Genomic DNA, 25,569 nt, shown 5'->3' on the forward strand with positions numbered 1-25,569 from the left:
AGTTCCATAGAAGACAGAGAGTTCCAAGGAACACCAAAGTCATCCCACTCAAGGTCTTCAACCAAGCCAACAATTTCCCCCAAGTTGTAGCAAAAGCAGTATTTTCATTTCGTATTTCAGACACAATTTCCTGTGAGAGAAAATAATAATGTATTAATTAAGTTATTTAATTATTAAATGAGTATGCTTCAATCAAAGTTTGAAAATAGGAAAATAAAAAATCTTACCTCAATAGATAAGAGGTTTGAATCCAGTTCATCAACTTGAAGGTTTAGTTCCATAGAAGACAGACAGTTCGAGACAAGCACACAGAACACCATTGCCAGCAAGAACAAATGTTTAAAATGGAGCCTGGGTTTGAAGCTTTTATAGAGAAAGACTGGTGGGTGTGGTTTCCTTTGGAAATTCCCTGGGCAAGCCTAGGCAAGCCTTCATTGGGAAATTTTTCAAAACCATAACATCCTGTAATTTTCTAGTGATTTCTTTGTGAGTCAGAGATGAACTGGAAATGATGTAAGAGTGGGCGGGGCTTAGCAAAAGTAGGCGGAGCTTAGGAAAGTGGGCGTGGCTTAGAAAAAATACCTTATGAAAAGTGGGCGGAGCTTAGCAAAAGCGGGCGGGGCTTAAAGAAAAGTGGGCGGGGCTTAACAAAAAATAACCTGTGGCTCAGGAGGTGGTCAAACAAGAGCATTAAGAGAAGTTTATCATTTCGTAATGGCACAAAAGGGGTATCTTAAAAAATATAAAGATTCAAATGTTTTGTTTGTCAATATTTTAGATGGGGATTATTGTGCAAAGAAAATTAAACTATTGAAGGAATTTGAGAATGAACAAATCTTTATAGGTTCAATGAGTGAGCTGTTCAACCCCCAGGTGTTCAATTCAATGAGGTTCAACCTCCAAGTTAAAAGGGGAGACAAATAAATATACCTTGGGATAAAAAGGGGATTTATTTTTAGGGAAAAAAAATATAAATCGCTGAAAATCCCCCATTCATTTACATGGGGCAAAGTGAGCCAGAATCAGTATTCTTACCCTACTAGTGTACTCATTCTACTCTTGCACGAGCCTTGATTATGTATTCACAAAAATGAATTATCTTTGGTGACAGCCATACAACATGTAGAATGTGTTGGGAATAGACAAGAAAACAGTTGTCAGAGGAAGGACAATGAAGTTTGTGCTTGTGTTGGGAATGAGGACAATAAATGTATAATGTCACTCCACTCAACCTTCTTTCTATCCTCCCTCTCTCTGCATTGCAGCATCAATCCATGAAAGATGACATCTTCCGTTATCCCGTCGGTTTCATTGGCCTGAAAAATCCGTTCCTGTTGTGCTACTTGAATTGTGTGGTCCAGTGTTTGGCCAATACTCCGGATGTGCTGGCCTACTTTATTGGTAAGTTCATCACCAAGCAGGGTCTTGCCCTTGTTTCTCTTCACAACAATGTGGAGTTTGAAATGTATTTGAGTGGAGATTGGTGTTTTTCATCAGTGATCCCATTGACACAGCAAACCCAGCACAACAGCAAGGTCTGAACAAGATCAGGAAACCTCGTTGTCTGCTCTTCCGTTCACTGTCCTCTTTTGTCATTCCTCCGGCAGGAATGAACTTTGACAGTGATGACTTTGGAAACCTAACAAAGTTCTTCAGTCAACTCCTCACGGCCATTTGGAACAAGGACAAGTTCTCTGTTGATGGTAAAGTCCTGAAATTGTTCACCAACAAGAAAAAGACAGACTACTTTGTCAATCCAGTGTACTTTATGGTGAGCTCGGAATCCTTTTGTTTTTTCATTCACTTTCACCGACAAGTTATCTTTTTACCTTCACCAAAGTGGAGGGATTGCATTTGGTTCCATGTGTTTGTTTCTTTGAAACTTTGCAAAAAATTTTTTGCCAAGTATGTTGATCTGCAGCGTTTGTCTGTTTGTCTGTCTGTCTGTGTCTCCCACGATTTTTGGCCACAGTTTTCAGGCAATCATTCTGAATTTTTTTGTGTATAAGTGACCGACCTAAAAGAGCAATGCACAATTTTAATGAAGATCTGAATCCTAATATGGATCCGGATACGAGAATTTTTCAAGTGATTCTTCACCATTGAGAGATAGGGCCAAAAACTATATGTAGCATGAATGATATCTCAAGTTAAGGACGGATTCGGTCAAAACTTGGTGGACACATTGGGTGTGTGACAAGGATGAAGAGTCTTGATTTTAGTTCAGGTCGGGATCCAGATCTGGGCTATCAGTGGGATACGAAACGTAAACTCTTTAGCCTGGCGGAGGTCTGCGCTCTGAGGAGTGCCATTTCATTTTGCCAAGTGTCGCTCTGTGAGTGATATTTCATTTGTTCGTTTGTCTGTTTCTCTGCACAGAATGTGCTCACGTTGGCCACCATCACCACCTCGTGGTAGCCAGTCGGACACATTCTCTTTTTTTTCAACCAAGTGCAACGAGAAAGTGTGTGCAATTATAATGTGAGTACGTCTATAAAGTATGTACAATTGGAATGTGAGAACGTCCACAGAATACGTACCATAAAACCACACGGAACAAGTCTGGACGAGGGTTTGCAATCTTTCCTTGTTCTCGATATTCATTGTGATTAGATTAAAAGTTCCAAATTTATAACAGATTCATACAGATTAATGTACAAAACATGGCATTGATTAAAATATTACTTATTCCATCAACAATTATAAGCTCCACCTGTTCAACATCATGTGTCCATTCAATCCCTTGTTCATAACAGGAGGCGATGTGCAAGGTGGCCCCTGACTTCAATGATGGGGAGCAACATGATGCCCAAGAATGTCTGATGGTCATTCTAGATAAACTCCATGAAGAACTGAACCAGGTTCCTCCGTGCCACTGCAATATCGACTTGCTCCATCTTCCTGACAGTGTAACTATGAATTTCCACCCTTCATCAATTACATCATGGGAACCGTGGTGTCTGTCAGTGGGTTCATCTAATTCCCGTTTCTGGTGGCCACTGTGCTTGAAAAGCTGAGCACGCATTCAAAGCTAAATATTCAACCAGAAAAAGAGCATGATGACAAACTAGATACATTTTAAACATATAAACACAACATGGAATTGGTTTGTTGAACATTGCGTGAAGATATGACCCTCGGTTTATCACCAAGTTGAACAAACCATGTCTGCATTCTTTATAACAGTGGCCGATATGAAAAAGTCTTTGAAGAAAGCTTGCGGTGCAAAGTCGTCATTTAATGATAGAAACGCCTCCATTTGGCATTGTCACCTGAAAAGAACGTTGAATAATAAACTTCAAAGGTTCAAAATAACCTCAAATTTAATTATCGGTGGACTCGATGATGTAATTCGTTCCACTTGGAGCGTCCGCTCTGAGTTGAGGTGGTCGGTGTTTCAACCCCGGCTAAATATTTCGCAAAATCAAAGGCTTCAAAAATGGTGTGTGGTGCTTCCTTGCTTGATGTCAAACATTTACAAAGGATAGAGCACATACCGGACCTACTGTCAAATGTTATGCTTGTAGTTGGCTTAATGGTTCAGGTGGTGTGGTTTGGATCCTGAGGTCCTGAGTTCAAATCCTATTCAGCTGTTAAATTAATACCAGGTGGTGTTAACTCGACCTGTCATCCTTCCGAGGTCGGCAAAATGAGTGCCAGCATGCTGGTATACTGTGTCGGAGTGGCGACCCGTCCAGGATTGTGCCCAATAGCCAAGGAGATTGCTAAAGCAGCACCAATGCTCTGCACAGAGTATGGTCCCAATCTCCTCCTCTCCTCTCCTCATATTTTGGCAACCATTGTACAGGCTGGATTTGCTGAATGATCTCTTTCTGTGTTGAAGTTATTTGGCCTTGGAAGGGAAATTATTTTTGATAAGTTGCAAACCATAGTGTCTGTCCGTGCGTTCGTGTGTCTCCCCTTTACGGCGGCCACTTCCCATGTTGCCTTTGAAAACCTCAGCATTCACTTTTGAAATGACGGGAGAACAGGAATGAATAATGTTGATGCCAAATTTTATTTCACAACCAGGATATTTTACTCTGTCGTTGTACAAATTGAACCAATGCCACCCGATGTTGCACCACCATTTCACAGTGGTCAGTATAAGTAGCTCAGAGATTTGTTTCTGAGTGAAACCAGAAGAACAACGCAATTGACATTTTAAAGTCCATGGAATAATTTAAATTGACATATTAACTCACAGAGCCGGCCCGTCGCTTCACCGACAGAACAATTAGTCATCGTATTTACCAAAAATTTTGAGTGAGAAGTAGGAGAAGGTGGAGAGCAGAGAGTACAGAGTCGACAGAGTGGGGGAGGGGTTGGAAAATTTTGCAAATAACAATATAATATACATCAGGTGGAACGATGTTTATAAAATTATCAGATACACAAGATCATGCTGCTGCTATGTGGGAAGTTCACTTTGTCATATTGACTCGACGCACCTTCTGACTAGCAAAGTCATCCACAATTTCATCAATGGACAGCTGGCGCATAAGGTCACTCTCAATGTTCATGAGTGTGCAAGAGATCAGTCTTCCTGTCCCATCGATGTTCATTCAAACAGAGTCTTCATGCACTTTTGGGATCTACTGTAGTCTCCCTGCGGCAACAGTTCTTGGTTCTCCAAAGTCTGCTTGAAGAGCTGCTCGTCACAATGCTGTCGCTCAGAAAGTCCATGCTTCACCCACTAATCAACGATCTCACCTGTTGTAACGCCAGGCCACAGTCCAACGTCATCAGCCAATCCTGGTACTGCAGCAGCAACAGCAGTGAATTCCACATCCTTGTTATCATCAATTCCCGTTCCCTCAGTGACATCGACTTCAGTATCGTCAGCGGTCGTATCTTCAGTTTGGACTCCTTCTTCATTTTCATCTTCTGTCTGCGGCTGAGAACTTGAAGCGGATGATCCCTTGTACCACTGATCAATTGTCGGGGTCTTCGCAATGACAGCAGCGAGTCGATCTGTCTTTTCCTTTTCGCTGCGCCACTCTCATGCACATGGTGACGGTGACTGTCAGGCTGCTGACTCATTATGTCACGTGATGAAATGAAACAAAATACAGATGTAGAAACAACAGACAGATGTAGATATCAACTACTTCCACATGATCAAAAAAATTCTAAAACCTAAAAAAATGACAAATATGTTGAATAAATATGGATGCTTACATTTCCCTTCTATCCAGATAAAAGTTTGATAAAATTCTTGATTTCGTTGAAACTACTCAGGTTTTTTTAATTGGATAGAAATTGTTGGCATTTATTTAAACAAAAAAAATGTGTTTTCACGAACATGTGGAGGCCCCAATTTTGTGTCGGCCCTGGATCATGTGATCGACTTGCCCCATCGTAAATATGGCCCTGTTGAACATTTATAACATCAACAGCGTTGTTGAGACACTAACACTCGTATTCATTGCAATTGATCCACAGAGTGTCACAGACAGAACTTCCCATCATAACACCGATCTTTATCAGTCTCACATCGGGTTTGCCTTGAATGAAGATCAGTTGTTGGTAGTTTAATTATTGAGGAATATTCATTGTTTACTGTGAGAAAATGTGGAATAATGTCGTGAGTGGTTCAGAGGCAAATGAGACGAGCAATTAATTTGTCTGTTTGATGAAGGATTAACTCGTATTTGGAGAATCACCACGTCGTTGTTGCATGAGTTGTGTATTTTTCCTTCCTGATTCACTAATCAATCTTCTTATTGTATAAAACTTGAAGGATTTAATTATTTCTGGAAATTTAAAGCTGTTCCTTGCATCTCGTCATTAATTCTGTCTTTCTCTTGGAAATGTATTAACACTGCAGACACTGTTGAAGTAGCTGGGAATGGATCCTCCTAAGCCCATATTGTCCTGGATCTTCTTCACATCCATCTCACTACATGTCGCCCCTGATTTTAACAGTGATCGCGAGCTGCTTGTGTTTCTACCGACGTAATTTTGGTTATAATCTCGTCCTACACCGTCTTGCCTCGCACTCACGTCATTCGCTCTGTGGAACCGTCTTCTCATTCAGTCTGTTTTGTTGAGAACAGAACCAAGAGCTTGCCTCGGTGTGTTTAGCATTGCTATCTGAACCAATGGCTGGTGATGCTGAGAAACCAGATTCAAATCCCATTTACTTCAGTCCTTTTGATGGATTGATGGATTTATTTAATCTGGTATTGGTGTGGTGCAGTCATGATGGGCCAAATGTCCTTGATAATACTTGTTATTCTTTGTTATATTTTCCATGTTTTTGTTTCTTGTTCTCAGTCTCAAGCTTTTCTGTTGAACGTTGGTATCATTGGAGTGCCACCATTTCCTGGCTGTTTTACGTTTTTGTGAAATGGCTGTTGCTCACACATTTGTATGTTTTGTGGAACAGGTTGCAGGAGCGAAGTCGTGGGAAAACAACAAATCGTATTTCAACAATTCCATCATTTACGACACATTTTATGGCCAACAACATGGCCTCTCTCTCTCTCTCTCTCTCTCTCTCTCTCTCTCTCTCTCTCTCTCTCTCTCTCTGTCTCTCTGTCTCTCTGTCTCTCTGTCTCTCTGTCTCTCTGTCTCTCTGTCTCTCTGTCTCTCTGTCTCTCTGTCTCTGTCTCTGTCTCTGTCTCTCTCTCTCTCTCTCTCTCTCTCTCTCTCTCTCTCTCTCTCTCTCTCTCTCTCTCTCACTCTCACTCTCACTCTCACTCTCACTCTCACTCTCACTCTCACTCTCACTCTCACTCTCACTCTCCCTCTTGCTTGTTGCCTCTCTCTGTCTCTTCCTCTCCCTCTCTCTTCTCTTCCTCTCTTTCTGAATTCAGTTTGACTCGTGAAGAACCTGTCCTTAAGGAAGGGATCATTCCCCTCATCCATTGAGAAATACAGCCAAAAACTAAATATTGCACGATATCTCAAAACGTTACAGACGGATTCGGACGAACTTGGTGAATAGATTGGGTGTGTGACAAGGATGAATTGATTTAATTTCAGTGAAGATCTGGATCCAGATATGACAATGTTTTTATTGTTATTATTTTAGTGATTCGTCACCTTTGAGTGATCAGTCCAAAAATGATAAATAGCGAACTTGGTGAATGAGTTGGTCACATGATGAGAACAAACTGATGAGATTTTGTTTCAGGTCCGGATCTCGATCCGGCCTGTCAGTGGGATATAAAACGTAAAATGTTCAGCCTGTCGGAAGTATGCAAAATACTGAGTGCCGTTCAAGTTCATTATTGTATCAGTTTATTGTTCATTCATCTGTGATGTTTTTGATGCCATGTGGTGAAACAAAGGAGCTGTTCGGCTTCACCTTTCATCCTGGTACTCTTGATGCTCCTGAATGCACCGGTGTTGTCACTATAATGGAGCTTGTGTTCCTTCGAGTTCAACGTTCATAAATGGACCCCAGGATATACGAGTCCCCTCCATGATAACCAGTTGTGACGTTACAGACCCCACACACATCTCTCATCTGTGAATGGAAGGAATAACCAATCAGCTCTCACCTAATCAAATAAACCCAGGTGGCTGGGATTATACAAATTTATCGTCTCCTCCCATGATCTTCTCCCTGAAGAAGCTGCGTAAACCAACCAAGAAAGGCTACAAAGGTAAGCCCTTTGCTGTTTCAAACCCTTCCCAGAGTTCCTCCACAGCTCTTAAGACATTCACAAATGGTACACACGTGAGAACCCCAATGCTGCACACCCCATCAGCAGCCGGACCGGTTTCCTCGCTTACTGGCGAATCCTCAGCAACAACGCAGACAGCAATACGTACCAATCAGGCTCCCAAGGATGAACCATGTGCAAATGACAAAAGCAGTCAATGTTTAAATAATTAAGAACGACCAACCAACATCTCTCTTCTTTGTTTGATGCAGCTTATTTGGCAGAAAGGGCATGGATGAGTCATTATATTTATGTGCATATATAAATATATATAATATATATGTGTGTGTGGATATATATATATATATATATATATATATATATATATATATATATATATATATATATATATATATATATATATATATATATAGATAGATAGATAGATAGATAGATAGATAGATAGATAGATAGATAGAGATAGAGATAGATATATTTTATGTGTTTAAACTTTCCCGTTTTGGATAATCTTCTCACTTATTAAAATAAACACGAGCAAATACAACATGTTACTTCACAGATAGGAATATTAAAGGGGGGGTGGAGAGAAAGAGGGAGGGCAAAGGGAGAGGAGGGAAAGAAGGGAGTGTGGTTGTCTGGAGGGGAATGTGTGTTCTGGGCATTTCAAAGGGGAACTTGAGGAAAAGGAGGGAGGGGAGGGGAGGAGGGGAGGGGGTGTTGGTGTTTTAAAAAAACTGCTTTAAAAAATAAGAGAAAAGCTTTCATTTCTCCAATTCACACATTCCTCTCCTCAACATCCGGATAGTTTCTGGTGGGGTCGTGTGTTTTGATGGAGGATAGGGTGAGAGGAAAGAGGGGAAGGCAGCACATTGGAGGGAAGGCAGTATGAGGAAGGGAGGAGACAACGTGAGGGACAGGGGGAGGGGAGGGGAGGCAGTGTGGAGGAGGGAAGGAGGCGGCATGATGGGGGGGGCAGTGTGGAGGTGGGGGAAGCAGTGTGGATGGGGGAAGGAGGCAGTGTGATGAGGGGGAGGGCAGGGGAAGGTGATGGAAGGTCACGTGAGGGGAAGATTGCAGCGTGATGGAGGAGGGGGTGGTGGGGGTTCTTCCATGAATTTTTCTTCCTGTTATTTCTCTCTTCTTTAACCAATCAAACAATTAGTTTAAAATAATTTTTATATTCACAAAACTTGTTTCTTTCATTAATGATCTTCTCTTTTCCATGATTTTTCTTACATTCATGAATATAACTCTACACCCCCCCTCCCTCCCTCTTTACCCCTCCCCCCTTATTTTGGGTTTTTCTTTGTTTTCAGGGATCGAGGCATTTTGAATCCTTCTCCTGCTTATCGCTGCCTCTGCCACACAATGCGAAGCATAAAAAGAAGATTCATCTCACAGACTGCCTGTCATTGCTTTTCCAAAGTGATACAGAATGGTAAGTGGTGAATGTAGTAAATGGTCCAAGATAAGGTGATTGAGACCGTGTGTGACTAAATATGAACAACTTATCAGATGCCAATGCGCCTCCATGATTGTTTTCGTGTCTCATTGTGCTTTCCAGTTATTGTTCTGATTGCAATGAAATGAAAAAGGGGACGATGCAGGGATGCATTAGTCACCTTCCTGAGGTGCTGATCCTTCACCTGTTACGTTTCAACAACTTGGGAAAGAAGATCAAAACCCTTGTTGACTTCCCATTGAGGTAAGTACCTGGGAATGATGAAACCTCAACATATTGCTCTCAGAACATGCAACTCCAATCAGAACTCATCACAATAGACTGTCATTTGCAGCTTTGGATAACAAGAGAGAAGTAATTATTGTCCCATGAGCCAGGACAAGTGTGTCTGGATTTGTTTTACCCTGATCAATATGTTCACGTCTTTGTTCTTCCTCTTCTCCCTGATCGACCACACAACATTGTTTGATGCACCTTTCTGCTGCAGTGGTCTTGAAATGGCGCCATATTGTGGCGATGCTGTCATGACAAGCGCAGTTACAACGTACGACCTGTATGCTGTCATCAAACACAAACGATTGCTAATGGACCTGGCACACTACACCACCATCGCACGACGGCCATGCACCTCTGACACTCAAAACAGTGTCCTCGGTAAGGTTGAAGGAGCGAGTGGAAATTGTTCGATGCTTTTTGTGTTTGTTTGTTTGTTTTACTGTTTGTGAGTTTATCTGGGGTTGAATATCACAAGTCATTTGAATATAAGGATCTCCAAACCAAAAAGATTTTAAAGGAATTTATTTTATACTTCAAGCATTTTAACTTGTAAAGGTTTGAAGAATATTTTTAAACGCTTATTGTTTGTTATAACTGGGTCACTCGTGAATGTTGGTGTTATTTTATTGATGACTAGATTCAAGGACAATGCAGCCAAATAATCGTTTCATGTTGCAATGATAATAGTTTTGTTTTGAAGATGTGTTTTCTGATCCCACGGTGTGATGTACAGGCTGGAGGAGTTTTGATGATCATGAAGTGTTCTCTGCGGAAGAGCGTGAGGTTTGCAAAAAAGATGCTTACGTGCTGATGTACCATCGAAGGCGCAGTCCGACGGGCCGCACCTCGTGCTAGAGATGCCACCATATTGTGCAAAAGGGCAGAAACAGCCACACACCAGGTACTTCTTCTTCTTCTTCTTCTTGCTATGGCAGCTTGACTGCCAGGTCGCTATTATTTTCTTGGAGTGTGACAATGCCGCTGATGCTGTACCCCCATACCAGTACACTGGTACTCATTTTGCTGATCTTGGAAGGATGATGGGCTGAGATGACAGAATAAGTCAACCCCACCTGGTGTTAATTCAATGGTTGCGTGCTCAAACTCAGGACCTAAACATTCTGAGCCAGTCATTCTAACCACAAAGCTAACATCAGGTTTACCCCAGGTACTATGGTGAGGGAGGGAAGAGTTATAAATCATGTTTAAAAAGCTCCCAAGTCGTTTATCCCATGAAAATGCCTTCCGAATCCAAGGATACAATGTGATGAGGGCAAATAAACCTGAAATCCAGATAGGCGGCTCCGTTTTATGTGCAAATGATGCTGACCATGTAATCTTTGTCTGTTTGACAGTCTCTGGGCCTCGGCCTCTGGGTTGGAGGGGACGCCTTGGTGCAGGACGATGTCCAATGGAGATCGGGAGAGTCCTCCTCACACTCCACATTTCGAGACACATATATATATATATATATATATATATATATATATATATATATATATATATATATATATATATATATTTATATATATATATATATATATATAAAATGAAGTTTACAATACACATGTTTTTGCTTCATTTTCCGTCATCCGGGTTATTTTTATTTTCAGGAGCGATCAAGGTAGGTCTGTTGATAATAATTTTCCATCCAAGGAAATTGAAAATTAACTTTTTCACCTTCACCGAATGGATCCCAACTATGACCGCCCTCCATTGGGAGACGAGCATCTGTCCCATTTGGGACTATTCATTGTCAGTTCTTGCAAGAAGGGAATCAAGATGTCATGAAAAGGTATTTTTGGGTTGCCTCTTGCCCTCTGGAGGTTATGGTGGGAATTTGGACTTTGGTCGCACCTGCTCTTATATCTCTCCTGCAAAGCACTGATCTGCCAGTTTATCGTCAGGCTGAGCGTCACACCCAAACCAGACAGCTTGAAAGGAAGTGCTCTGTCTGTGCATAATCACGTCAGACATATTGTCATTATCCTGTTCTGATAAAATGGTTCTCATAAGTAACTGATCTTTGTTGCTTTGTTCTCTCAGCCCCGAGTTTTACACCAGACCTACAAGAAAATCAGTGGAAGGACCGAATGGAGGGAGAAGTGTTGTTTCAGAAAAGTGAATTCCAGTGCTGGGTGTGGTTGAGGACATTGTTTGGTGGATGATGTCACTGCACTATGTTTAATTTTTGTCAACCTTTTATTGCACAATCCTGTACATCTGTTATTTGAACAATAAATCATCATAATTGTCTTCCATGTTGTGTTTCTTTAATATGTGAGATTTTTCTCTTTGCCCATTATGTCCAGGATCTCTTCTTCTTGATGAGATGTTGTCGATGCAGTGGGGTTCTCAAAACTGGGCTTCAGGTGAGAGTGTTTGGAATGAAATTGTTACGTTTCCACTTGTGTTCTGAGCACAGGGTTTCTGGGGAGAATCAAGCAAAAGGGTAAAAGAGAAGATTGAAAACTACACTTTCAAATATAAATCTCAAAGTTCGATGTTGATGAGCAGAAGCAAGAAGGAATTTTCGACTCCAGTTGAAGTTGCTCACAGATGTATGGCTGTTCAGTGTTCACATAAGTTGATCATATTAGCAGTCAAAGTCGGGGCTCAACCCCCAGCGGCTCATTCATCACAAGGATACACAAGATGTGAGACCAACATCCTCCATCACTTAAGATGCTTTGGAACCCGAATATCCATAACACCCTTTCAAATGCTAAGACCTTTGAAGGCCTTTTAGATGCTTTTGATCCCCAATACACTCAAGCCCCCTCGTCACCTAAAACTCTTGAGACCCCACTTGACCCGACACAGCCGGAAGACCCTCTAGAACCCGAAGACCCTTTGGACCACATGTAACCCATAGACCCCCGAAGACACGATATATATATATATATATATATATATATATATATATATATATATATATATATATATATATATATATATATATATATATATATATTGTTGCGGTTTTCGCGCCCGCCGGCGTGCGACGGCCACGTAACTCGAATCGCGGCGCGTCGCCCACCGGACGGACAATCCAGTCGTGACCCTCTCGGACTAACGCCGGGAACCAGTCACGGGTGGACCTTTCGGTCTCACCGCGATCGAGCCAATCAGCCCCCGCGTGGGATAGGGTTGCTCGCCAAATTCGAACTACCTAAGTACCCACGCGGAGGGTAGACCGGGCGATCGCACCTCGCCGCAGGTCGACTTCGGACACGGGCCACTTAAGCGACCCGTTCCGTACTATCAGAATAACCGAGCGGTGTTATCGTCGACCTCGACGGTTCGATTAATTATCGGGCGTATTCAGCCCACTACCAACCCTTTACGTGAAGCAAGATGGGGATTCAATGGAGGAAAAGACGAAGCGAAGCGGGAAACAGTTCAACAATAAAGCACATTTATTCTCGGCACACGGGAAGCACACAAATACAATTCCACCAAATGCACACAAAAAGAAAACACAATTCCATTTACACAAAAAGCAAACACAAAAGTGAAAACACAGTGCAGAGCTAATTCCGACTACCGAGCACACGGCAACACTTATACAATTCTACTTCACAGACGGCGCCGACAACACATACCCAAAACCAAGGAAAAGAAATACCCTCAAGAATGAGGTAGGCCTGGGGCCGAGACCAGGTCGGGCCTACCCGTCTGGTGATGAGACGCGGAGCGGCGATGGCCCCGCAACCCGCGGGCCTCGTGGACAGTGCCTGGCAGGGGGTGGGAACGGGGCCCCCTTGGTCGCACTATCTCAGCGCGGGGGGAACAGGAGGGGGTTGCTGATGCTCGGGGTATAGAGGATCTTTATTATCTGCGACGAGCGTCTCCACCTCGGCCAGGTCGCGCTGCCGGCCTCCCTCGGGCGCGCAGCTCCTTGCACGACGCGAGCACCCTTCGTCCGACTCGCCGCCTCTCCACAGCTCGTCCCCTCCGTTCCGACTCTCCTTCGCCTCGTTCCGACCTTTACGACTCCCTTCTTCCTCGTTCCGACTTCTTACTACCCCTTTTACTGACGAACACCGTCCTTTTATCCCCCCGTAACTTCGCCTTTGACCCCCTCCCTTTGACCTTTCAACTCGCTCCCCATTGGCCCGACAAAAATTGGGCGTGAAGGCTTTTGATCCACAAATTTGCATATCTCGATCGCCCTGGGGGCGGGCCAATTCGCCCCTCGCTCACCGATTGGACGGCAAAAAGTGGGCGTGTGTCGTTTTGGATCCGTTTTTGAAGCAGAAAATCCGTGATTTTGTACACGCTGTTCAACGTGCGCCCTACACGAGTCCAGCATCGGTGCCCATGAGTGGCGCGAGATGACGGTGATGCGATGGTGGCGAGTTGTGACGGTAAAGGTCGTGGCGGTTGTGGTGAAGCGGTGTTGTGGTTGGTGGTTGATGTTGTGGTTGTGGTGATGGCGATTGGTCCAAAATAAAGATAGTGAAAGAAAAACGGCTATCCTGAAGAGTCGCAGCACGTATAAATGACATGTATTCCCACTAGACAACGGGTTTGGGCCTAACTACACATGCACTTACCGAGATACCTCACCTAAGGGACCTGAATGGTGGTTTGCGAATCTGGTAACCACAACAATATATATACCCCGTTTGACCCATTAGAACCCCTAATGCCCTGCAGACTCCAATTCACCCTTTCGGCCTGGAGACCTTCACACCTTTCAGACCTTGAAGGAACCTTGATACTACTTTTGACAATTCTGACTCTTTGGACCTTAATTTACACTCTTGAGATACCTTCGACCTTTTTCAGATCTTTGGACCTTTTCAGACCTTTCGACGTGTTTACACATTTACACCAAGAAAAAGAGCAATCGGAGATTACAGACCCTCATCAGGACTTGTTTTGTGTGGTGTTTTTGTGCTGCTGTGTTACATAATTAATTACACCTAACTGGCAGTGACATTTATGACCGGTTATCAAGACATCCATCCCACTTTGATCGGACACTTGACCCTGACCCATGACGTTTGTGATTATTCAATTGAATTCAGAATGGGATTAAAATTAATTAAATTCAAATCAAATGGAATCAAAACCAAGACTTGGGGAACATTTGTGTGAGATTTCCCGTTGATCTGTCCAGCTGTTCTGGAGAAGATTTTTAGATCCTCGTGGAGGATCTCTAAGTCTTACTCACGTTGTTGTTCTTCATCTTCTTCTTGTGGATTTTTTTGTTTCACAGCCTACAGTTTACATCGAAACTTCCTGAAACTTGGCATATATCTGTAAAAATACCCTGCGCAGACAGATACCATCTCCGATTTTGAAAATTCCCCCTAGAAAATAATGGAAATCGCCTAAAAGTTATCTCGGAAACTAGGCAAGCTTTTTGAATTCTGCTTATGGGAATCGAACAGAACATGAGCAGAGATGAATTACCGCACATATGATACATCACTATGACGTCATATCAATTTTTATGACCTCATTCCTATTTTTTGACATTTTTTGTTTCACAACCCAGAGTTTTCATCGGATCTTCGTGAAACTTGCCATGTATATGCAGAAAGCCCACGCGCAGGCAGTAACCATCTCCGATTTTGGAAATTCTTCCAAGAAAAAAAGTTGACGTCATAATATCACCGCAAATGGAAATCACCGATACCATTATCTCCGAAAATAGGCAAGCTGTTTGAATTTTGTTTGCGGGAATCAAGCCGGGCATTAGCACAGATATAATTTATCGCAAACCTGATACATCACAATGACGTCATATTCGTTTTTATGACTTCATCATTAACAGGATGAGGATCTTAGCTCATTTGAGCTTGTTTTTGGTTTTTGGGTAAGTCCAATGTGGCTGCCAATCCATGTGACCTGTGATATCATACAGTTGAACCTTTTGTTCACCATGGATAGGCTAAAGAATCACTGAAAAAAATACATGTGCGGTTTCACCTTTTTCTGTTCAGCAGTTTCAGAGAAGATTTTTGATGGTTTTTTTAATCTTTATTTTTAAGAATCTGACTGCCAAACCACATGACTCATGATGTCATCAATTTATTTTGTGTGGACCAATTTATCCCCAGATGAACCTCAAAAATGTTCATACTTTATCAGGTGAAGTATTCTATGTGTGCAATTTTGACATCATAAGGGGAGGAGGAGATTGGGACCACATCATCTGGGAGCAAACAGTGATTTGTGTTACACCTTGGGGTCAAAAGGTTTGAGAGCAAAATTCATCCGATGGTGGGATGGGGACCTCCGAATGATCATTCTTAAGTTTTCCAATTGGTGCATTAAGTAGGGGGCGCTGCTTGAAGTCCCCCCCCCCCCCGCCCAAGTCAGTTTAAATTACATTTTTGAGTGCATCGATCAAACCTGTACCAAAAGTTTAAATTTGGCACTGTGATTACAGGTGTGCCATTCATAAGTGTCGAATTTGTTTCAAAATGCATTGAAGAACGGCCTAAAGGGGCGCGACTTTCACATTTAAAACACATCTCAAGTGCATCAATGAAACTTTATGGAAATATTCTTTTGACCTTCCTGATGAAGGATCAGTAGTTCTCAAGTGATCCTTTTGGTGCCAATCCCATTTAAGAAGCCACAATGTATGGAGCTAAGGATAGTGCAAACACCAGCCTGAATAAGTGTAGGTACGATAAGTTCATGAAGACATACGGTCCAAGGGGAAATGGAAAAAACCTACTCGCCAATTTGAGGGGCATGGATGCAAGTGGACTACAACCTTGCGAAGATGAGCTCAATACTCACACTAAGCATGCTTCCTTTGTTGCCAACATGTGGGCAAGAGCAGATCAAAATGATATAGAGCAGCATCCCACTGAAGAAAATGGCTGGCAGTGAGTTGATGACCATTACAAACCGGTTTGGTTCGAAGGGGAACGACTTCCCGAAAGTCTTATCCCAAAGACAGAGGAATTAGAAGCAATGGATAAGGAAGAGGAGGATGACATGGAAATTGCATCTTCAGATGAAGATGACAGTTCTGATGAAGATGTCTGGAATCTTGCAACAAACAGGCAGGCTGAAACGATAATTATACCAATACGAATAAATACTAGTGAACTCATGATTATAGACATATTCAAAGTATAGGAATAGAACTTTTGCCTCACAGTATGTGTGTGACTCATCAGCAGTTTTGATGTTTTGTCTTGTAAGTTTTTTCGATAGATTGATATCATTTTAAAATTTAGCATGATGTGGATATGGATATGAAAAGGTAGTCATAGTTGACACATGACAAAAGTTTGGTTTTCAAAGAGCATAACCACTTGAACATAGGCATGTTAGTGTCCTGTTGCAACATCTATCTTTTATTCCAGCAATGTGTGTGTGTGTGTGTGTGTGTGTGTGTGTGTGTGTGTGTGTGTGTGTGTGTGTGTGTGTGTGTGTGTGTGTGTGTGTGTGTGTGTCTGTCACCGCTGTTTCTCGACAACCACTGGTCTGATCTAATTGAAACTTGCCAGGTATATTTCTGGGGACCTGTGTATGTGCCTTTTCAAGGTTTGATATTAATCGGACAAGTGTTTCCCAAGTTATGGCCATTTATTCACCAAACCAATGACAGGACACGTTGCTGCATAGGCGTGGCTTTTGGGGAAGAGAACGCCTCAGTCACGTTCTCCATCACGGGTTACAACATACGGACTTCCGGATAGTGATGACTTACTGTATTCTAGGAGGATAATCACATTTATTTAGCCTGGTATCTTTGTGTGTCACTTTTTGGTACAATTAATGAGGGAATGAATACATTTTATATAAGAAGGGAGAGAAAAAGAAAGAGGTCGCGGTCACGGTCACGGTCACGGTCACGGTCACGGTCACGGTCACGCCATTATAGATGTTATGGCCGTGGACCGTTTTCCGGTGGCTCTTCTTGTGTGCTGTGCTGTTGTTACATTATTGTAACACAATGCTGTGCTGTTGTTACATTATTGTAATATAATGGTGTGTTGTTGTGCTGCTCGGTGTGGTTGCACAGACACAAAGGCTTTTGCCTGGAAGAGTCTGCCTCCCTTTGTATGCTCTCTTGTTTTCCAACACTCGATTCATCTCTCCCACATACCCCATCCCCACCGCTCCAGTCGGGATTTCTCCCTCCGGGAATCACCCCACGGGCTGAGATCTCGACTCGGCCAAAAGCAGCATCAGGTCGTTCAGTGTTAACCTCCCTCTTTCCTCCATGACCCCAAAAACGAGCCACGTCTGCTGCCAACATTGCAGCACGAAATCATCCAGGGCTCCAGGCAGTCCGGCAGAAACGTGACTGGTCGCGGAACGCCATCCTGATCCTCAAGCCACAAAGGCGTGTGTGTGTGTGTGTGTGTGTGTGTGTGTGTGTGTGTGTGTGTGTGTGGCAATAATGCTCCAATTCGAACTATAGCATGTGAGAGTTGTACTCTCATATACTCTAGTTGGTAACAGGTCCTACTACAGTCGTCTTGAGAATTACGACACTAAAGGAATGCTTTTTTTGTCTGGGTGCAAACAATGCCTTTTTAATGCAAAAATGTTTTACTTTATTTCATCTTTTGTTTCCCATTAGAATACAGTGGAAAGTGGAAAATGCTTCATTACTTTGCAAAAGACTTCTTTGCTCCAGTAGTGCCAATCTTGTTTGAAGATGAAGAGGATCTCCTGGTTTATGCAGTGTCTGAACTAAACTTTGATCTCAAGTTGATGCTGAAGGTAAAAACGAGTGTATTTCGGTTGTACATTCACCATAATAACCACCTTGTTTTGTTGTCATTATTTTAATCCAATGCATTTCTTCTGCTTATGCAAATCCATGTGGTGTTGATAAACGAGCAAATACCACCCGTTGCTTCACTGACGGGAGTACTAAAGGGGGGGGGGGAGGCGTGAGAACGAGAGGTGTGGGAGGGGAGAGAGGAAGGAACGGGGGAAGAGAGAGGAAGGGACGGGGGAAGAGAGAGGAAGGGGGAGGTACAAGGAGTCGAAAGAGAAAGGAGGTAAATTTCCCACAGATACATATAATCTTTTTTAGCAGTCGGAACTGATGCTAAGTTCAATTCTGGAACTTAAATTTTGTTATTTGGTTTAGTTCAAGAGATTCTTGAAGTTATGGTATGCGCGGAAATGAAATAAAGCCATAAATGTTGGCGTCTCCGGGCATTTATAAGCATTGCAATGTATCCAGATGATTTGTATGTATGATGATCAGGCATTCAAGACAGACAAGGTGACAAGCATGAGTGAGGAAAGTGACAAAAAAAACTTCATCGTTTAGAAATCGTTGCAGCATGTTCCAAGTTGAGGGGTGGTTGAGCATGTCAAAAAATGGTGGCTTCAGACCCCACCGGTAACCCAGGATTCATCTTAAGACCCCATAGAGAGCGAGGTGACCAAGGATGGTGCCTGATGAAGGATATAATTAAATAAGGCTGTTTATTATCTTCAAAAGGGGTGTTTTAATTAACCCAAACACCCAATTTTCACTCGTGCACCTCCTTGGAGTTCCCTTCGTATGCATGCAAAGTTTAAGGCCGCTAGGTTTCATGGTTTTGGAGTTATGGAGGAGACGTACACACACACACACACACACACACACACACACACACACACACACACACACACACACACACACACACACACACACACACACACACACACACACACACATTTACTTGGACAGATAATTGGGGTTATGTTACTAATTATTATTGCAATCTCACTCAAAGTTATTAATATAGATTTTTATTCTATGCACAGATTAGTTTGACTGTTGCACACAATTACAAGTACTTATTGCTTCGCTTGCAAAACTGTTATTGCTGCAATATAAGCCTTTCAAAATGACGTCATCCGCCAAAGAATGCTCAGCGCACATTTGCAGAAATCCCTCGTGATCGAGGTAATCGGGGCGTGGGCATATATCATGTGTGCCAGAGAAAGATTAATACCTAAATGGCTCAAAAAGCTTCCAAAATAAGCTAAAATACTTGGAAAAGCACCTGAGAGAAAGCGTGCCTTTGCGCAACAAAACATTTGGAGAACTTTCTGATCATCTCACCCAAAAAGTTTATATTTTCAGCCCGTACTGCAAAAACTCCCGACGATGAGGGCCTGTGGACGGTCACGGTCTACCCGACCTCCCAAATCCATCCCGATCAGTGAGTGGACTTTGAACCTTGTGGGATTGCCTCGTGTGAACATGTCAGGCTTGGTGATTTATTTAATGGATGTCTTCCATTGGAACGACGATGCTGTCATTCCCAACATTCAGGCAGACCGAGTCCGATTTGCATTCAGGAACAGAAGAATTGTGGTTAACCATTTTGAAATTGCCATTCTTTCATCTAAATGCTGAAAATTATGTTAAAAAGAATTTAATTTTATATTTCTCACTCGTAATGCCAGGTTAAAAGTGCCTGACAAGCCGAACTGAATCCATGAAAATACGCACACAGCACATGCACAAAAGGCCTCATTATCATTCGTACGTCATTTTAAAAGTCTCATATTGAAGCTTCTGAGGAGCAGAATGAAGCTTCAGACTTGCATTCCCTCAATAATATTTTTGATTCACTTCCTAATTGGCCTGGTCATTGTCAATGACCTGTGAATATGAAATTGCAGCTGTTAACAATTGATCACTGACCATCTTTACAATGCAATTGCATGATCAAGGTTGTACACTATTCTTTTTTTTTCCTTAAAATGTCTTGTGTATGTAATATTTATTTATTTTGGTGGATGACTGCAATATTGATTTTGCTGTCATCCTTTCTTATCTTACCCTTTTGTCTTACCATAATAATCCACGAGATTTCATCGAACCAAAGGTGACGCAACAAGGCCAACTCTTTTAAATCAAACCTTCTCGATGCTCCTTCCCCACTCACCTATTCTCCATTCATTCTTGTTCTGCAGCTGACTGTTTACCATTGGGACTCTTTCCAACCAGCATGCCATCTCAACAGTTCAGAATTTCTGCTGCATGCACGCACTTCCCAGTCGGTCCTTCGACGTCCCCTCTCTACGCTTCTTGCATCATGTGCAGACTGCTCTCCCACTCTCTGCCTGCTTACTGCCCAACTCATGACCTCCAATGGTATCCACTATGGGCAGAGGAATTCTCATTTTCCTGTTCCCCTGCATCGTGTCACAGGGCTCCATGGATTGGTGCAGGCATCATCATCATCATCATCATCATCATCATCATCATCATCATCATCATCATCATCATCATCATCATCATCATCATCATCATCATCATCATCATCATCATCATCATCATCATCATGTCCTTTTATTGACTCATTTCTCGAGGTCACGTTTAAATTTTCCTCGCATATATACAAGACCTGTCTCTTCACTGACGGGAATACCAATTTTTGCTGCAACGGCTAATCTACAGTGCTTATAGAAAGTCTACACCCCATTTCAAATTTTTCACATTTTGTTGCTGCAAACCAAGGCTATAAGGCTATATACAAGGCAAAATAAAGCAACTAATCTTGAAGGCCTTGGTTTGCACAGCATCGAGCTAAGCAAGGTGTGAAGCAGGGTAGCCAGCCCTGAGAGGAGAGCAGTACTCCATCAAGCTGCGGATGAAGGCTTTATAGGTGAATAGAAGTTCAGGTGTGCCAAGGTAGGACTTTACACAATGCAGGATGTCCAGTTGTTGAATGACTTTGGAGACCAACTTTGAAATGAGGTTTGTCAAAGAAAGATCTCAGCTGAAAGTAAGACCCAGAAGTTTGAATGGTTGAACTCTCTCAAGAGGATTGTTTTAAAATGTAAATGGGAGGGGGAGGGGGAGCTTTGCCAGATGGTCCTTTTGGACAGAGATCGTGAGTGTGAGAGATTTGTCCAGATTGAAAGATGTATTCCAAATGTTTGACAAGTTTGTATTTTTTTTGTTTTTCGTATCACAGTCTGAAGAGAGGGAAGAGGCTGTAGCCTGCCTATCTGGATGATGAAGGATGTCACAACAGAGGGTGGAGTCATCAGCACATGGCTAAAGAGGATTTTTCTGAGTCAGAGAGATCATTTCTGAAGATCAGGAATAGGACTGGGCTAGGAACACTGCCATGGGACCCTCCAGCCTTAACGGGGAGAGGAAAATGAAAGGATTCTGTTTCAAGCGAGCCGCAATTTGGTTACGAGAGTAGAGGAAGTCAGTAAGCCATGTGTGGAGTTGGCTCTTGGATGCCATAAGTAGAGTTTGGAGAGCAAGGCAGGATACCTGACTGTATTGAAAGCTCGAGATGTGTTCAGAGAGACGGCCCTTATCTCATATCTGACATTGAGGGTCTCCATCCATTGTTGGGAGAGTGGGAGCAGCATGTCCAAAGTGGAGTGACCTGGTCTGAATCTGAATTGGTGATCTGAGATGAGGCCGTTGGAGAAAAAGAAGGATTTCATTTCAACTGCGATGATGGATTTGATGACCTTACTGATGGTTGGAGGTAAGCTAATTGGTCAAGAGTTAAGGGGATCAGTTTTTGTACCTTTTATGTAATGTAGTGATCTTGTTTGACTTCCAAGCAGATGGAGTATGATCTATGGTGAAAAGGGAAGAGAGAGAGAGAGGGAGAGCGGGAGAGGGAGCAGCCGAGCAGGTTTTTAGGACATGTGATCTGATGCCATCTGGTGCAGTTGCATAATCATGGTTGCTGAAGTCGAGGATTGCTCGTAACTTCTCCATATTCTCAGGTGCAAAAGACATTAAGTCCAGGATCAATTGGGTGCGACTGGGTCCAGCGGGTATGGAGAGTGAGGAGTTTGGGACAAGATTTGTAAGCAAACACAGAATTGAGGCATTTGGCCTTCTCACAAGTGGTGTCAGCTGTGGTGCCATTTGAAGTGAGGGAAGGGATGGAAGGGGAGCATACAACAGAGAAAGACTTAACAAGACACCACCAGGTTTTAGAGGAGGGCAGAAAGTTTGAAAGTTCAATCTTGAGGTTGGGCAGATGTTGTTTTCTGGCTCCTGAGAATGGACACACACTTGTTGAGGGCTTTGTGGAATGAGCTGAGGTTGCCTTTTTGGTTGTTTGTTTTCCAGTAAGAGAAGACCAGTTGTTTCAAAGCAACTGCCTCACCACATGATCCAGCATACCATGGGTGGGAAAAAGAGTGGGATAAATGAAGATGAGATGGGATGGATCAGCGCATGAGAGAGCAGGTTTCTGTGAAACAATTCCCAGGCTGAGTTAACAATCAGGGGCATTGGATATGGGAGACCAGTTCTGCAGAGAAATGGCTGTTTGCAGTGCCTATAAATCTGCCTGAGTGAACTGCCAGACTCACCAGCACTGAGGTATCTCTCTGAGATGTTTATGTTGACTCTCACAAGCATTTGAGCAGAGGAGGAGCAGGAGACATTTGTGGGGAAATTTGTCATCACCAAATCCCGAAGGCAGGATTTGCTATTGGGAGAAATCCGGATTGGAAAGTTCATAAATCGAGTCGGTCATATGGAGTCCCAAAAGTCCTTTGCTGAAGTGCCATGGTTGGTGAGAGAGGTACCAACACCCAGCCAAGTTGCACGGTGACAATCAAAATCACCACATACAAGGAAGAGGGAGTTGGTATGAATGGTTAAAAGTTTGTCCATGATGTCAGAGAGAGATGTAAATGGAATCGTCACTGTTTGGAGGACAGTACAACACACAGATGAACAAGAGGTGGGAGCAGAGGGGAGGTCACAGTCAAACAAGAGGTGGAAGCAGAGGGGAGGTCACAGTCAAAGGTAAGATCAGTACAGGGGCAGTGAGAACTTGAGTTCTTAATGGGGATGCAACTCCGCCGCCGGGGCTGGGTTCAGCCCTATCAAATCGGAGGAGACAATTACCGGAGAAAGACACCAAGGAATCGGGGATGTCTTGTGGGAGGAAGGTTTCTGTTAAACAGATGTCCGGTTTATTAGCAGTGGCCTGGATTGACAGATCTGTCAGGTTGGAACAGAGACCTCAGATGTTTGAGGTCCACACAGTTAGGGACAGAATAAGAGGCATTGAGGGATGGAGGACCTTTGAGTAGGTGGGTTAAGGAGGAATGTAGATAGAGTGGATATGAAGTGGAGGGATGCCGATTCCAAAAATCCCAAATTGGACAAATGGAGATAAAAATCATGGATGGGAAGTAAGAGTTTTTGTTGAAGGCACAGAGAAAGGTCTTGTGAAGAAGTAGAAGAGGAATATATCGGTAATAAGAAGAGGAGTGGTACTCCTGATGGAGAAGTTAGGAAATGAAGCATTTTTAAAGGAAGAAGCATTGCTATTCAATGAAGATTCACTTTGGAGATATTGTGAAAAGGGAGATAAAAAAGAATGGAGTGCAGGAGGCAGAAGGAAATTCAAGTAGAATGAGATACTTGTGGAGTGAATTTTTTTTTTTTTAATGTCTTCACTGACGAAGTCACCACAGGCATTTTGTGTTAATCTTGTCCATCTGTAAATATGTCCATCCGTGCTAATTTTCTCTGTTTTCTATGTAACCGCTTATCCGATTGTCACAAAATTTTCACCATGAGGTGCGATTAAAAACATTCTACATGAATGATGACTCATGTGGAATGTTTTTTTATGATAATCGTGATGTCATAGGTCATGTGATGTGCCAGTCATGTTGGAAAAAGGAAAAACTTTGGACCTCTATCTCTGGAACCGCTCCATGGAAAAACATTGAAACTTGGCACATGTAAAGTACTCCACATGGGAAATGAGTGTGATTTTTTTTGAGGACGTCCTAGGTGTCTTCATTATGACGTTATAACTGCATGTGTTGAACGCTTTATCGGATCAGTATGAAAATTTTTGTGGCTCATCTTGTCCATAAATTGTATGGGGGGAAAAAAAATCGATGGCATCAATCATGTGGTTCGGCAGCCTTATTGTTTTTAACATAACTCTCCGAAACAGCTGAACAGATCACGGCAAAACTTTACAGGTATGATCGCCTATCCATGCAGAACAAAAAGTTCTCCACCTATGACATCGTAGGTCACATAGTTGGAGAGCGATGGTTTCTTGAAGAATAAACCTTTAAAAATCTCCAGAACAGTTTGAAAGATCAAGGGGAAACTTCACCTAAATGTTCCCCAAGCCTTTGGGATGTTCACGAATGATTAAGAGGTCACATGGTCTGGCAGCCATATTGGATTGAACAAAAATCTTTAAAAAAAATTAATTCTCTTGAACCGCTTCATCAATCAATGTGAAACTTCACAATTATGATCTAGAGAACATGAGGAATGTGTTTTAAATTTCAGCCTGATCGGATGCATGGGCTGGCAGTCAGAATTATGTAACATTTTGGATCCGGGTTTAGGGATTTCAATCAAACTTGGTACACACATGTATAATGGTGTAATAATGTGGACGGAGGCTTATCTGCCGACGTCATAACTGAAGAGTGGCGTTCTAGTTTTGTTTGTTTTTATTTTTATTTTGAAGTAAGGAGGGGAAGTAGGATAACATTGAGGAGGTGGAAAGTTCAATATTCAGGAAGAAAGAAGCAAAACGAGAAATACGACACCAAGAAGGACATGTAATTTTCATGGCAGCTAACCGAGGAATAGACCATGAACAACACGAAAACAAATTTGACAAATATAGCACAAGGTAAGATTTATCATGGAAAATTGGCCAAAAACACAAACAGCATCACAGGGATGAAGCAATAACAGAAAAACATGACAAATCCGATTTGGAAAACTTAACTTTAATGAAGTGGAAGCGGCAACTGCAGATTCCACCAACACGTGGAAAAATCCCCCAATCGGATAATTCACTAGTTCTGAATATTTCAAAACCTGTAATAATATGGCTTGTTAAGCTTGGCAGGAAGGGAGACCACAAAGATATTTTGCTATATCTCGACGTTCATTTCCAGGTTGTCGCTGTGAACCCTGCTGGACTGCAGAGATTTACAGTGGTTCTGAAGGCCTCTGCAGTGAGTCCTTTTGTGTTTCTGGATGCTGGCACGCTACACGGACGCTTTGAAGACAATGGCTTCCTCATGGTGGAGCCTGTAAAGAAAGTGATATTCTGGGCTTGGCAAGAAACAACAGCACAAGAATTAAAGAGGAAACTCACTGTGACATCTCTCTCTGATGTTTTTCAGAAGTGACTTTGTGGCACAATCAGGCATGTAGGAAAATTGTATTTCATCTCACCCTGAATTAAAGTGATGTTTTTGTAA

General features: G+C 42.5%; 2 protein-coding genes across 3 annotated transcripts; both read left to right on the forward strand.

Annotated features, from left to right (window-relative positions):
- Nucleotides 1-1,685: 1,685 nt before the first annotated feature.
- LOC147019212 (ubiquitin carboxyl-terminal hydrolase 2-like) lies at nucleotides 1,686-10,276 on the forward strand. Its single transcript, XM_085899567.1, has 6 exons — nucleotides 1,686-1,703; nucleotides 2,757-2,909; nucleotides 8,954-9,075; nucleotides 9,202-9,342; nucleotides 9,587-9,753; nucleotides 10,109-10,276. Exons 1-6 carry the CDS (start codon nucleotides 1,701-1,703, stop codon nucleotides 10,228-10,230), a joined length of 708 nt encoding a protein of 235 aa, XP_085755693.1. The 5' UTR covers nucleotides 1,686-1,700; the 3' UTR covers nucleotides 10,231-10,276.
- Nucleotides 10,138-25,569, forward strand: LOC147019213 (beta-mannosidase-like). Of its 2 annotated transcripts, none has more exons than XM_085899565.1 (6): nucleotides 10,138-10,276; nucleotides 11,422-11,496; nucleotides 11,688-11,747; nucleotides 17,942-18,084; nucleotides 20,290-20,547; nucleotides 25,261-25,569. In XM_085899565.1, exons 2-6 carry the CDS (start codon nucleotides 11,469-11,471, stop codon nucleotides 25,495-25,497), a joined length of 726 nt encoding a protein of 241 aa, XP_085755691.1. In that variant the 5' UTR covers nucleotides 10,138-10,276; nucleotides 11,422-11,468; the 3' UTR covers nucleotides 25,498-25,569. The 2 variants fall into 2 exon arrangements, with proteins under 2 accessions (XP_085755691.1, XP_085755692.1); XM_085899566.1 differs by lacking the exon at nucleotides 10,138-10,276 and adding an exon at nucleotides 10,931-11,170.

This window comes from Eptatretus burgeri, chromosome 10 (genome assembly GCF_056783735.1).
Source record: "Eptatretus burgeri isolate ZD-2024b chromosome 10, Ebu_testis_v1, whole genome shotgun sequence".
Taxonomy (NCBI): domain Eukaryota; kingdom Metazoa; phylum Chordata; class Myxini; order Myxiniformes; family Myxinidae; genus Eptatretus; species Eptatretus burgeri.